Consider the following 15,245-nt stretch of genomic DNA (forward strand, 5'->3'; position numbering starts at 1 on the left):
AATGATGCACTTATTGTAAGTCGCTTTGGACAAAAGCGTCAGCTAAATGACTGCAAAATTAACACTAACAATAAGTGAAAGAATATGATTTAGTGCAATGCCACTGTTTTATAATCTGGCATTATTCAAAAATGCATTTTCTCAAGTCATTCAGCTTCCTGTCAAGCTGGCTCAGAACTGCATCTTAATGGGTAACCTGTGGCCCCTAATGGTGCACAAAACAATGACAATCTCAGTATTTGTACCTCTGGTCTACATGAGCTGGGACAGTTTCATTTCCCTTTTGGTTTGACATGTTCATAGTTGAGAAACTGCTCTCACAGATGTTAAGTGCTACCAATCATGCTTGCTGTTAACAGTGCAGAATCTACGAGTGGGAAAAAGGACTTGATAGCTGGTTTCCAAAACAAAATCCCCCCCTCATCTTGGCTGGAAAAAGGTTCTCACCATGAAGTTCACTTGTTTTGGTGCCCGTCTCCCCTTTCGGTTTGTCCTTGATCGCTGTTCATTTAGGAAAATCTTTATCTCCAACAGAAAAATTTGGGCGGCATGGTGGCGCAGTGGTTAGTGCTGTTGCCTCACAGCAAGAAGGTCCTGGGTTCGAACCCCGGTGTTGTCCAACCTTGAGGTCATCCCAGGTCACCCCCTGTGTGGAATTTGCATGTTCTCCCCGTGTCTGCGGTGGGTTTTCTCCGGGTGCTCCGGTTTCCCCCACCATCAAAAAGATATGCATGTTAGGGTTAATACTCCTGTCTGTGCCCCTGACAGAGGCATGGCAAGACGAGCTGGAGTTGGTCCCCAGGCGCTGCACAGCAGCTACCCACTGCTCCTAGCTACACAGCTAGGATGGGTTAAAGCAGAGAGTAATTTCCCTACGGGGATCATTAAAGTATATCCAAAAAAAAAGATAAAGGCTCTGGTAATTTAATTTCTTTTTAATTAAGCATTATTGTCACGAGTTACATCTTAATATACAACTGTTATCTTCCGATATATAACACGGTGATCAGAATAAATGCAAATGCATTATAACATGGTAATTTCATGTCTTAATGGCTGAATATCAAATGTCTTCCTTCTGTTTCTTGGGTCATTGCTCTATGTGAAATGAAATTTAGCACAATCAACTAGATTACAACAATATTTATGATGGAACATATGCGTTTTTAAATGAGCTCATTGTCATTGCTTAAGACATCTGCTGGAATTGATAGCCAAATTTGATAAATTTTTAAAAAATCCATTATTTTTGCAGTCACCGGACTGATTAATCCTGCTTTTCAGAGTCCGCCAAACAATGTGACTCTCCCGGTCTTGGTTTATCTTTAACTGTTTGGATGATAACCTCGTGTATTGCATATGACCTCTTGGAACAAAGCATCCTTAAGTTTATCGCAATACCCAGATCAATTCAAACATTAAGAGAAGGGCTTCACAACCAATGAACAGACATTTACTACTGGGTTCTCCAGACAGCTTAGATATGGATCTCATATCCCTTTTTTGGTTGGATTTCTGATGATAGTAAAAGTTTCTCCAGTTGAAGGTTTAAGGTGACAGCCAGACACAAAAAAAAATGTAGTTCGGGTCACAATTTGTTGACTCGGGAGAACTTGTTTGTTAACTCAGAGAAATGTTGCGGGTGGGCCTGGTTTGATAGCTCATCACACTTGACCTTGGCCAAGACTTTTTATTACAAATGACAGCTGTGGTTCGCTGTAGCTCCCCCAGCTGTCAGAGTCTTGCCACAAGGGACTACAGAATTAATGCCAGGAAATGGCATTAATTATGATACTATTTGATGTTCTTGAGATGAAGTCGGAATATAACTGTCACTGATAACTTACCTGACACTTATTTGAATTATCCTGATGAGCCAACCCCCTTATCCATAAATAACATTCACACAAAATTAAGACTTTGCAAAACACTGTGTGGCCACGGTCTTAACATATAAATATGTTAATATATAAATATATGGGATATATTGCCTTATATTACTGCCAGAAGTTTATGAGTTTGTAACCAAGGGATACTCCTTCCTATTAATGAAAAAAAGCACACAAAAACACCACCTCACCTACTACCACCAACACACTGTAACTACTGTCCAGGCCAAGATGCCCTGAGGCTGAGTAAAATAAGGACATCACTGGGAGCCAGCTGGTATACCCCTATCTCATTTAGTGCCGACTCCGGTGATGGGTTATCCTGTCTGCAACCTCCTTTTGTCCTGTCGCAGTCCAAACTTATCGTCTCCTCAACCGACTCCCTGAGAAGGTCCCTCAGCAGCAGAGCTGAGCCCACCTTTAGATTCAGGATGATGCATGCCTCTTTGACACTAGGAAGAGAGGAGGGGGGTGGCAGGAAAAAGGGAGAAGTAAGGTGAGAGGGGGACAGAGGGGGAAGGGGGAGACAGAGGGGGAAGGAAGAAAATGAGGGAAATAGAGGGATTTATAGGAAAGGAGGTGAAAGAGAAGGAGAGGTGTTAGGTTAGTCAAGAGACAGACATCTCCTCAAACACGGACAGACACAAATCACTTTCTCACAAATATTTTCCCGCAATGCCAGTCAGTCAGTCTCTCTCTCACACACGCGCACGCACACACAGAGTCTCTTACTGCTTAAAGAAGTTCTCGGGCCTCTTGCAGTAGTGTCCAAATAGAGTGAAAAGGTTTCTGGTCATGTCAAACTGGAGCTGGGCCGCCCCACCCTCATTAAAATGGTTATACAGGATCACCTTTCAAAGAAAAATAAAGAAAGCTGACAATAGTACACAATCTGCGTACACATAGATAAGAAGTTAAGACGGAAAGTGCAGTAGGGTGTCATATTGACAAGCTCATAGTATAGCAACACCATTGGGACACAGAGTAAAAGATTTTTTTTAAAATGTCATTGACAGGAATATCATTCCTCTTTGGTAAACTTTGGATTGTGCTGCATGTGCTCTCTATTAAATGCACTTAAGAGTTATGTAGACCCATCAACATAGAAACAAGGCAGTCAGTCAGTTTATTGCTTAATAACTAACATCCTGGTAAAAGAAGTTGTCTAGCCGGTCAGCTAGGCCCTGCCACGCAGTCTGGAAGAGTGGCAGACAGAGGAGCTGTTGTAGATTCAAAAGGTGGTCCCTCAAGCAAAGCATCATGGGACAGGCTGAACTTGAGAGCGACATGGTAGTCTGATCAAACTGAGATGGCAGGGACAGCCACCTGTAGGGACAAAAAGAGAGGGACAGTGACAGTGTTAACCTGGAAAGTGTTTTACAAGGTAGTCAGATTCCAATGTAACGTGTCACCAAATCAGGGAAAAAAATAGATAACCCTGAATAACACTGAGCAAGAAAGATTGTCTACTCAGACCCTTTTCACATTGTCTGATAAATAAGTGCTGTGCTGTTGATTTTGAGTTCCAAGATGGCTCCGGCTGCTGGACTTATTCGCTATACGTTATGGTAACTTAAGGGTAGCAGACACGACAAACAGCGCTGTCTTCGAACTTCACTGTATGTTACTGTAACATACAGCGAAGAAGTGCAGCAAATAGAGCTGTCTTCAAACTCAAAATCAACAGCACAGGCCGTTGGAACATGTAATTCAAACATCTGTTTCAACCCAGCTAAACACGTTACTCCAATGATGGGACTGCAGAGACCTTTGGGAACATGAGTACACCTTCAACGATGCAATAGCTGACTGAAAACAAGTACAAGTGACCATTTGATTTATTGCTCATGTCCATCTATGGTAAACTTATGTGACTCCATTTCATAAAACGTTACAGAGCAATTGGGCCATGTATGATGCTACTTTAAGCTGGGCTCACATATGCAGTAGCATGTAGAGTGCCCACACCTACTATGTTACTCCAATCCAAGCACTGATTTCCACATTAAAAGGACATATTTTGATTAGTGCTCAAACCTGTCTTGGCGGTAAGGATAGACCTTTTGTCTGATTGCTCTCATAACAGTGTCCAGCAGCCTTCCCATCATGTCACCTCTCAGTCTCTCCAGCAGGGCAATAAGCCCCTCAAACAGGGACCCTTCCAGAGAAGCCAGACGACCAACGTCTATCATTCCCATATTTCCCAGGACACCCCTGTCCTCTTCCTCCTCCCCAAAGGAAACGGCGGCTTGCTGCAGCTGGAGGAAAAACTGGAGCAGAAAATAGAAAATGTTGAAAGTGAACAGAGGTGTTGAAAAATGGGAGGGGGGGTGTAATTAAAGCAATTTGTCTGTAAATAGATTTGTTTGCAAATACATTTCATTTATATAGCGCGTTTCTATTCTACCGAACACTCAAAGCCCTTTACAATGTATGCCTCACATTCATACACTGATGGCAGAGTCTGCCATTGCAAGGTGCCAAGCTGATCATCAGGAGCAGTTGGGGGCTCAAGTGTCTTGCTCAAGGACACTTCGACATGCTCTCTGAAGGAGCTGGGGATTGAACCAGGAACCTTTCAATTACCGGATGACCTGCTCTACCTCCTGAGCCGCCCCACTCTGTAAAGTTCAAAATGATTCTCAACAGCGTTTCAATGATGTCTGGCATCAACACAAGTTAACATGCGTAGAAGTGATTAGGAATATAACAACTAACAATCTTGGGGGGCGGGGTCTTACGATATTATCATGGACCCGCTTGTGGTTGCTCTCCAGACTAAGAATGAGCTTAGCTTACCCTTAGTAATGAATAGACACCAATCAGCCAAAACATTAAAACCACTGACAGGTAAGTGAATAACATTGATCTTGTTACAATGGCACCTGTCAAGGGGTGGGATATATTAGGCAGCAAGTGAACAGTCAGTTCTTGAAGTTGAAGTGTTGGAAGCAGGAGAAATGGGCAAGCGTAAGGATCTGAGCAACTTTGAAAAGGGCCAAATAGTGATGGCTAGACAACTTGATCAGATTATCTCCAAAACAGCAGGTCTTCTGGAGTGTTCCCAGTATGCAGTGGTCAGTACCTACCAAAAGTGGTCCAAGGAAGGACAACCGGTGGACCGGCGATAGGGTCATGGGCACCCAAGACTCATTGATGTGCATGGGAAGTGCTGAAAAGGTAATGCTGGCTATGATAGACAAGTGTCAGAACACACAGTGTATCGCAGCTTTCTGCATATGGGGCTGCATAGCTGCAGACTGGTCAGAGAATCCATGATGACCCCTGTCCATCACCAAAAGCACCTACAATGGCCACTTGAGTATCAGATCTGGACCATGGAGCAATGGAAGAAGACAGCCTGTTTTCATGAATTACGTTTTCTTTTACATCATGTGGACGGCCAGGTGCGTGTGTGTCATTCATATGGGGAAGTGATGGCACCAGGATGCACTATGGGAAGCCGGCAGGCCGGCAGAGGCAGTGTGATGCTCTGGGCGATGTTCTGCTGGGAGACCTTGGGTCCTGGCATTCATTTGGAAGTTACTTTGACATGTGCCACCTACCTAAACATTGTTGCAGACCAGGTGCACCCCTTCATGGCAACAGTATTCCCTGATGGCAGTGGTGTCTTTCAGCAGGATAATGCACCCTACACCACTGCAAACATTTTTCAGGAGCGGTTTGAGGAACATGACAAAGAGTTCAAGATGCTGCCTTGGCTTCCAAATTGCTCAGATCTCAATCTGATCGAGCATCTACGGGATGTACTGGAAAAACAAGTCTGATCCATGCAGGCCCCACCTTGCAACTTACAGGACTTAAAGGATCTGCTGCTAACGTCTTGGTGCCAGAAACACGAGGACACCTTCAGAGGTCTTGAGGAGTCCATGCCTCAATGTGTCAGAGTTGTTTTGGCAGCAAGAGGGGGACCTACACAATATTAGGTAGGTGGTTTTAATCTTTTGGCTGATCAGTGTATAGCCCAATATGAAAAGCAATATTTTATTGACTTTTATGATTGTATGGATAAAAACTAAAGAACACAATGGTTCTGACACTTAAAAAAAAAACAACAAAAAAATCAGAGAAATGTGGATTTGTCATTGGAAAAAAAAAATCACAGTAAAGATTGTGTTCAGTAGAGTGGAGGCGCTGGTGTCATTTTCTTTCCCTATGGTGGTGAGAAATTAGGCGCTCCCAAAAATTAAAACACTGGCCTAAATGAAAGCTCAAAGCAAATCATTGTAAATATTGTTTCCAAATGCAACAGTTAAATGACTTGTTTCTAGCTAGTGATAGTCTCTCAAAATCTTAATTACAATGAAGCATGCAGGATCATATACTTTTAGGACACGTACCACATTGTCTCCCCAGTCTCCTAATATACTGGAAATATAGTTTGCAGCATTGAGGATCGCACAGTAACGGGCCCCCAGTGGGCTTCGAGACTCTGCTTTCATCACCTAGAAAGCAAGTAAAAGAGTGAATTCTTGTCCTTACTCTCTAAAAAACTGTCAGTCATCTCTTTTTTTTCCCCCTCAATCTATCTCCCTTGCCTTCAGTCTCTTTTTGAATGCATGCAAGCTGTTGCATTCTATAGACTGCAGCAAGGGTTTAGGGCTATAATAAGAAATAACCTAATTTCTTTTGGTGTATATTGATATGCAGACCGCTTTTTCTTTTTCTTTTTTTTTTTACATCAGGAAAGTGACAGGAGGGCTAGACATATTGTGTGGTTTCAGTTGAGAGAGGAAAGGCACATACAAAATACTCAGCATCAGAATCCATTTACGGTAATGTAAAAGTGGAAATCCATAAATTCAAATAAAGCATGCATTTCATGGAGCGAGGCTACATATCCCCTTGTGTAACACAAGACTGGACTGTGGTTCATAAGGCAAGCTCTGATTCTGGCCATTAGGTAAATAGTTGGTCAACTTGTCAGTGTATGAGCTAACTTTTTGCTACTATTTTGACATTGCTTTTTAACTTTTAGTGCCACTGACTCCTTTCTGTCTAACATGCAGGAAACCTGCAAGTGGTTAAATACCAACCACTGACACTTTCCTTATTCATGGATGGATTTAACTACAAGTTTTATCCTCTACTTTATCCCTTAACTCATCCCGTCATAGCCCCCCCCCCACTATGGTTTATTTGTCCCAGCCCGCTCTCATGCTCCTTTATTACCTGTGTGAGGCGGATACGAAAGTCATCTACCAGTTCCATCTGCAGTTCCAGGAACTTCAACTGGGCCCGAGGACACGGCAAGGAACGATACCGCTCTAAAAGAGAGACAGAAAATTAGAGAGAACAAAGGACATGGATTTCTCTGACCTATGCCAGTTTATTATGCCACTTTTATTAAGGATAACTTCAATCTGGATGAAATCCCTAATCCTGGGAGTTTCAGAAATTTAGAAAAACTACTTACATGCCTGTCAGACAAAATAAGGGTATAAAAATACAATATGTCACTCAATAATTTCATGGCCATGGCATATAACCCACATATACAGGACTTGTGCAGGACAGTGACTAGGTTTGAGTTTATAAGAAAGCACCACAGTTGTATTGAGGCGGTTAATGATGAATTTCTTTTTTTTGGGGGGGGGGGGGCGCCTTTTCTCCCCTATTGTATCTGGCCAATTACCCCACTCTTCTGAGCTTTCCCACTTGCTGCTCCAACCCCTCTGCCAATCCGGGGAGGGCTACAGACTACCACATGCCTCCTCCGATACAGTTGGAGTCACCAGCTGCTTCTTTTCACCTGACAGTGAGGAGTTTCACCAGGGCGACATAGCGTGTGAGAGAATCACGCTATTCCCCCCAGTTCCCCCTCCCCCCCAAACAGGCACCCGGACTGACCAGAGGAGGTGCTAGTGCAGCAACCAGGACACACCCACATCCAGCTTCCCACCTGCAGACACGGCCAATTGTGTCTGTAGGGACGCCCGACCAAGCCAGAGGTAATTGGGATTCGAACCGCCGATCCCTGTGTTGGTAAGGCAACGGAATAGACCGCCAAGCCACCCGGACGCCCAATGATGAATTTCTACACTGAATACTTCTTTCAGTCTCATTACATAAATGTCTAAGAGATCTTGTGAGAGGACAGGTAGCCATATTTTGTTCTGTATGTGTCTACATTGTAAGTATTAGGGTGATATTGGGTTATCTTTGGATCTGTCATACTTTGCCAGTTTATGTCCTAAACTGTTACTTTTTTTGTTTCAGAGCCATCACACTGCCATGCACAGGTTCAAATTTGAAGTGGTGCCCCATCACATTTGTTGTTAAAGATATTAATTTTGAGTTTTAGAGTTTATTATGATTCAAGGGATTCAGAGTTATTCTAATAAATATCAAAGTGAAAATAACAAATGTAAGGGTGAATTCTGCTGCATGGGTAAGTTATACCTTTAGCAGGTTAATGTCTTGATGCATGCTCATAATCCCGGTAAGAAAATCAAATAAGGTTCAATCAGCTCATCTGGATACAGCGTTTATTGACAGATACGTTTCATCACTCAACTAAGTGACACCTTCAGTCTAAACTGACTGCAGGTATCCCCACCCCTTACAAACAATACAGTTGCATAACAACCGAAACCAATGAACAGTTTCATGTGCAAATATGGGTGCGACCATTTTAACTAGTGTTTTGATGGCCATGTGTACTATTCACAGAGGATTTGGGAATGTTTGCAATCACAGCATTGTAAAATGGTGACAGATGTACTCTTCCGCACTCCTCTCAGTTCAGGGATGGCATTTGAAACTGGTCACTGATTTCGGTCGTTATGCAACTGTATTGTTTATAAGGGGCGGGGATACTTGCAGTCAGTTTAAACTGACGATGTCACTTAGGGGTCCGTGGTGGTGTAGCAGTCTAAGCATCAGCTTTGTGTTGATGCAGTTGCCCACTGGGGACAGGGGTTCGCGCCCCGGTCTCGTCAGATGCGACTATGGCCGGACTCAATGAAGCAGCAATAATTGGCAACGCTGTCTTCAGGAGGGGGGCAGAGTCGGCTTGTGTTCGTCACATGAATGCGTCTCTGGGTGTGTCCGAAAAAGCAGTGGTTTGGCCTGAATTCGCCTTGTCATGAAAGTGGTGAGGCGTCTCCTTTGAGACTGCCGGCTGGAGAGATGCAGTTGGTGAACGCATGCAGTACGAGGGTGGGTGTCTGAACTAAAATAGGGATCGATTGGCCACTAAATTGGGAGAAATCAGAAATACATTTTTTTAGACTGTTGATGTCACTTAGTTGAATGATGAAACGTATCTGTCAATAAACGTTGTATCCAGATGAACTTAACCTTCTTTGATTTAGCTAGTTAAGCATTGTCTTACCAGTAATGACCAGCAGCAAGGTCATGAACGTCTCAGCACACTCTGGAGCTTTCAGTTCATCAATATCACTAATGTCTCTGTACTGAGAGCTCCATGCTCCCTCAGCTGACAGCATGGCATCTACTTTCTCTAGTGCCACTGAGGAGAGAGAGAGAGAGAGAGAAAGCAAGAGAGGGGCAGAAAGATAATTTAGTCAGCCAGGGTAGGCGGTCTTTCACAGTGAGTTATAATTTATTTTTAAAGAGCTGCTAAAATAATTCCTACTTATCTATTATGTAATAGATGTTCAGGATGTTTTACCAACAAATAAAAAATTAATTAAAGTCACAGGATTAGGTCTATAGGTCAACAGGTTACATGCTAGTGGTAAATAAGAAATGAGATCTATATGTCCTAAACCATACCAAATCTGGTCCAATGGCAGAGAACAAGGAGGATTTTAACTTCAGTCGAAATGGATGGCTACAAAAGCACTTCTAATTGAAATACATTATCTCTAAAATAAAAGGTGTACTGAGCTGAATCCACTTTATTAGATCCAGCTTACATGCAAGTGTTCTTAAGTAACTGTTTATTCTTATTGAAGTTCTCACACATACACACACACAGGCAGTATGCATCTACCCTGCAACATAAGCAAAGACAAATACGTTGCAACTTACTCTTCTTTTCAACTGCAAGCCACTTCTGTAATGTATTCTCTTCCAGAAGAATGTGCAGCGTCCCCGGCAGAGATACAGGGTAAGAGTATGTGTTTCTTAACTCCTTCTCAAAGTGCAGCACTTCATCCACTAGGTGGCAGAATAGAGTGTCATCATAGAGGAGTCTGGGTGCATCGCTAGCCAACTTCTCCTGAGCTAGGGACAGCAAGCCTCGGCATAGCTCTATCTGCTCATGTGCACGCACAAACACAAACACAAACACAATTTCAATCATCTATCTATCTATCTATCTATCTATCTATCTATCTATCTATCTATCTATCTATCTATCTATCTATCTATCTATCTATCCACAAATCGATAGATATATGCACATACACACAAGAATAAGGTGTGTGGTGCTCTCCTCTACTTTGTTCAGGTTGTATGTCAAATTAATCTTTTTTTTCATAAATCATTTTTATTGTTTATTAGCATTTTACACGCTTCAACTAAATTTGGTCTTTTGCCAGGGTGTCATTGAAATAACATTTAATTCCCGGTTGAGAGTAAACAAAATCCCTTTGAGGTACTGTTTATATACTCTACAGATAATCAATGACAACTTAAGAACATTTGACCAGTAACGAAAGATAATGTAATGCTTTTCTAATAGGATTTGGGTAATTTTATTAGTTACTATGTCAAGTAACGCGTTACCACCCCAAAATACACCAGGCACAGACGTGGCGCATCACGTAGGCAGGGCAGAGCGGTTTTTTTTGTGGCTTGACCGGGTAGCAGGGCCAGCCCTACAAATGCGAATGTCTATATCAGGTGACCAATGATGGTTCCAGCTAGTAGCGACCAATGACGTCACTGAAGTTACACAATTGGTCGGCCAACCAATGACTTCACTAGTAAACAAGGAAGGTGAAGTTTCCTTATTGGCCATGAATAAGTGCAGTGATTTGCGCACTAACGTACAGCTTCATTAGGCTATACAATATCGCCTATTACTGAATTTGTAATGAACTGCAATAAACTTGAGCTTTCCAGCTATGAAACATTACCCTTTTCCATTTTATGATGCTGAGTTGTTGTTCTGCAGTTATTTTGGTGAAAGTAACGCAAAAATAGTGTTATTGGTCATGAATTACACTACACAGGCAGTAATATTGTAAAGTAACATTACTTTCACATGAAAGTAACTGGTAATATGTAATATATTACATTTTGAAAGCAGCTTGCCCAACATTGTATTTGACATATTCTATGCAAAAGAGGGACAGATTATCTTCATGCCAACACTACTTTCTACTCAGAACTGAAACAACATGCAGATGACAAATATTGGACAAAGAAGGACAGAGTACCCTGGCACTGATGCTGGCCGAGGTCCGGTCCAGAATTGGTTGGAGTCTCTCCTCCATGAAGGAGGAGTTGTTCCCCATCCACATGAGGACCTGAGTAAGGTACCATTCTGGCTGCAAAACAGAATCACAGATGAGAATGTGTGATAAGTATGACTCTGGCTGCAGGGAAGATAAACACTGTATGTGTGTGTAAATGTTCAGAGGTGAGCGAAAGGATTACGGTGATTTACTTTGTTCATTTGTTTTCAATTATTCCTTTTACTGAACTGCATGCACATGTTAGATATAGCAGCTGGCACGTGACAGGTCAGATTCTGCCTTCTTAAAATGATTACAATCTCAGACTAGTTGTCTCTGACTCAATGATAAAATGACATTAACTTAAAAAAAACATATTGTTCATAGACATAACAGATGAAAAAGCTTTTTACTATGCAACCATGCTGTAGGTTCAAGGTTCAAGGAGGGAACCAAAACTTGTATCTAATATGTTGGTTCCTTGGCATACTGTAATTGTAGGTTCTTGGGGGGTTGCCAAATGAAATGAAACTTTTTAAGGTTATGGGTCACAACTCCCAGTTTGTGTCAAGGTTACCAGTCATACAAACTTTTATAGGTTCTTTGACACCATTGTTGTACTACAGTCAAATATCATGTCTCTACATTTTGGATTGTCGTTTGACAGGAAAGAAGGCTCTGACACTCTTGTTTGTGTGACTGTTGATGTGAGTATGAGTGTGTGTCTGACCTTACTGAGTGAGTTGGTCTGTCGGTTGCCAGTGAAGTGGTATCTGAATCTCTTGCGGAGTGGCTGCAACATTATCTGAATTGGTAGGGAGAGGGGTGGGGCAGATGGCACACCTGGACGGGAGCCTAAGGACTTTTCAGATATCACGTTATCTCTGGAGAGGGAAGTTAAAGAATCTTAAACACAGGCTCCATTTCATTTGTTTGCATTCAGAGGAGTGTGCTGCTATGTGAAGATAACAAATGTCATGCAGTGCAAAGACTCATGTATGATTCATGTGTATGCATGATCACGTGTCCACTTCAACAACAGTAATTTTGAAAAAATGTCTGAAAATGTGTAATCCTGCGTTGAAGGATACGAGGTTTGCAGGGCCAACAGCTGTGTAGACAGCAAGTCCAGCTGACTGCTTATCTCTTGGGAGTTGGCAGGGGGCGCAAGAGACTGGGTAGGAGGGAAAATGAACGGCCACTGAAGAAGACTCAACACCTCTTCAAAGTCGCTACAGAATGAAAGGAAAGGAGTTTTCAGCACTGCGTTGAAAAACAGATGATGATTAGGTGTGTATGCACACGTCATAAAAACAAGTTTGCTGCACAATTGACACTTGGAATTATATAAATTATCTTATGCCAGAAGAGTAGTCTGTGTGTGTGTGTGTGTGTGTGTGTGTGTGTGTGTGTGTGTGTGTGTGTGTGTGTGTGTGTGTGTGTGTGTGTGTGTGTGTGTGTGTGCACATGTATTTGTTGGTTTGCAGTATGTGTATAGTAGCACATTTTAAACATATAATACCTTGCGAGCCTGTCTTTGATGATCTTGTGCCAAAAACACAGTGTCTCTCTGAGGAACAGCTGTAAGTGAGAGCAGCTGGACTCCTGTAGTTCAACAACTAAACTGGCCATGTTGCCTATTGCATTGATTGCCTCCCATACACTGTTGGTCATCAGACACTGCTGAATAGAATCGCTAAACAAAAAAGAGAGATGGAAGGGAAATCATTCAACATTTACCACATTTCTACTTTATTTAACATATTATAGCAGAGACACACAAAACATAAGTCACAGACATTTTAAGGGGTAATTTTTTTCCGATGTTATAGTGAGTGTGTGGTTCACAAAGGATATCCCATCATTCAAAGAGTGTAATCAATTTTTCATATCAACTATTTTTTATGTATTATGTTCTTCCTCATTTTATTCAGAAATGTAAGTGTCTGTACATATACGTATATGTACGTATGTATGTATGTATGCAGATGTCTATTTGATCACCCATTCATTCAGCCACACTTGTCTGTGTCTATCATTTATTTGCATTCATCCATTCAGCGAGGCCTACCTGAGTTCCTCTATGTGTTGGAGGCACTGCAGGTATTTTATGTGTCTCTCTACAGTTTCTAAATTGCCAAGGGTCTGGCCAAATTTGTCCATCCAAGGCTGCACCCCCTGTAAGTGCTAGAAGACAGAGCGACAACAAATGGCAATGGTGCTTACGAACAGAAGTCCTCACTTTTTTGTTTGTTCCATCAACCTCTGTAGCATCTGCTGCCCTCTGGCCTACAATACATACCTGTTGCAGAGTGTTGGAGAGAACCCTCTCTCTCTCCAGCAAGCCTTCCAGGGATGTGTTGGCCTCCTCAGCTGCAGATAGAGCTTCACGCACTTTCAGGGGCACAGAGCTGGAGACTTTCAATACCTATATAAGAGACAACAACCAAATTTGACAGTCATAGTGACAAGACAGCTTTAACTTTGAAAGGCATATTTCTTGGGAAAGGAACGAATATCAATGAAATCCAAACACTAACGAAACCCTTGTGTCAAATGACATCAGTTCCCCGACTCACTTGTGGTCTGAGCTAGGCTTTTGAAACCGGGTCCAACACAATTAGGCTACTGCCAGGCATTTCAACGTTTGCTTAATCTTGCTGATTTTACAAAGGGTGATGAAATCCCATTTTATAGGCCAAATATAAATAATGGCCAATCATCTTCAGTTTGGTCGAGTTTTGGTGTTTTTGCTTATGATTGCCTTACACAGATATCAGCACAGTGACGCTGGACATGCACAAGCAACAGTCATGGCTAAACCGGCAGAACCGACACTCAACTGGATTCATAAGGAAATCTAAGCCACAACTGCTTGTTTAAAACTATACAAGTTATTGATATGCACAATATAACCAAATACTTTACTGGTGTTACTGTGTGATCGTCTAAACACCCTTTTCCAACATGACATCGCTTTAATTGCAGTGCTAGTATTTCTTCTCACCAGATGTTATTGCGCAGTGGCGAGTTTGCGCCACTGTCGGACATTTGCGATAGACGGGACAAACCGCCGGCACATCGGTCAGGTTTCTATCCATCTCTGACCGGTTTGACGCAAATAAATCACGCCGATTGCCCAAATACTCACATGTTTGTCCAGCTGCTCTTTCTCTGCACTTAGTCTCTCTATGAGGTCGCCCACATTTCTCAGGGATTTCAGGTCGCTGCCCAATTCCGTCTTTATGAAATCCAGAACATGGTCGTGCAGCGTCCTGTCCCTCGATTTCGACTCGAGGTTTTCCATGTCCGCGGTGGAAACGGGATTTGTCGATTCGTCACTCCGCTTGTTTACCATCACTTCTTCGGCTGTGGGCGCCGCCATCTTTTTTTGGTCCGCTTTCCACGTCACCAGCCGGACCATAAACCTAGGGACAGTGAAGATCTGCGCCCCCTAGTGGTCTTGTTTCCACCGAAGAAGACTTCATTTTTACATTGGCCAATTTTTTTTGGGAAAAATTATTGCAAATCCAAATCAGAGTAGTTTGTGAATGTGCAGGGTTTATAGAATCTATGCTGCAATGAACTATGAAATATCTATCTCCATAGATATATAATATCGTTAAGTTTGTTTTGTCTGTAACTGCACAAATGTATGATCAGCATCAACTATGACCGACTCAGATAATATCTTAGTGGCATCGTAATGCGGTGTAACCTAATATAGTTTTTGTAATAAACCTCCAGCATAGCATCTCCATTGTTATCATCAGCTTCTGCTTGTGATTTACTATAACCAATAGACAAGATGCATCTTTGGTAGCGTTTCTTGGTATATGTGCCTTTAGAAAAAGCAAAATAACGAATAACGAAATATAAATATTGGATGTTTCTAAGACTGGACAAGACTCATCTTTCTTTAGTCATGCCTACTGCAATTCATCCTTTTCGTGTTATCCACATG

At 42.2% G+C, this 15,245-nt stretch overlaps 1 protein-coding gene across 1 annotated transcript; it reads right to left on the bottom strand.

Moving 5' to 3' along the window:
* Positions 1-928: 928 nt before the first annotated feature.
* On the bottom strand, positions 929-14,705 carry rint1 (RAD50 interactor 1). The gene is made up of 15 exons (XM_056284234.1): positions 14,433-14,705; positions 13,584-13,709; positions 13,353-13,468; positions 12,804-12,977; positions 12,373-12,513; positions 12,012-12,165; positions 11,264-11,374; positions 9,909-10,134; positions 9,247-9,384; positions 7,083-7,177; positions 6,251-6,355; positions 3,927-4,159; positions 3,035-3,215; positions 2,622-2,740; positions 929-2,341 (listed from the first exon to the last, which is right to left on the bottom strand). The coding sequence occupies exons 1-15, from the start codon at positions 14,703-14,705 to the stop codon at positions 2,104-2,106; spliced, it is 2,430 nt and encodes an 809-aa protein (XP_056140209.1). The 3' UTR covers positions 929-2,103.
* Between the last annotated feature and the right edge of the window lie 540 nt (positions 14,706-15,245).

This window comes from Lampris incognitus, chromosome 8 (genome assembly GCF_029633865.1).
Source record: "Lampris incognitus isolate fLamInc1 chromosome 8, fLamInc1.hap2, whole genome shotgun sequence".
Taxonomy (NCBI): Eukaryota; Metazoa; Chordata; class Actinopteri; order Lampriformes; family Lampridae; genus Lampris; species Lampris incognitus.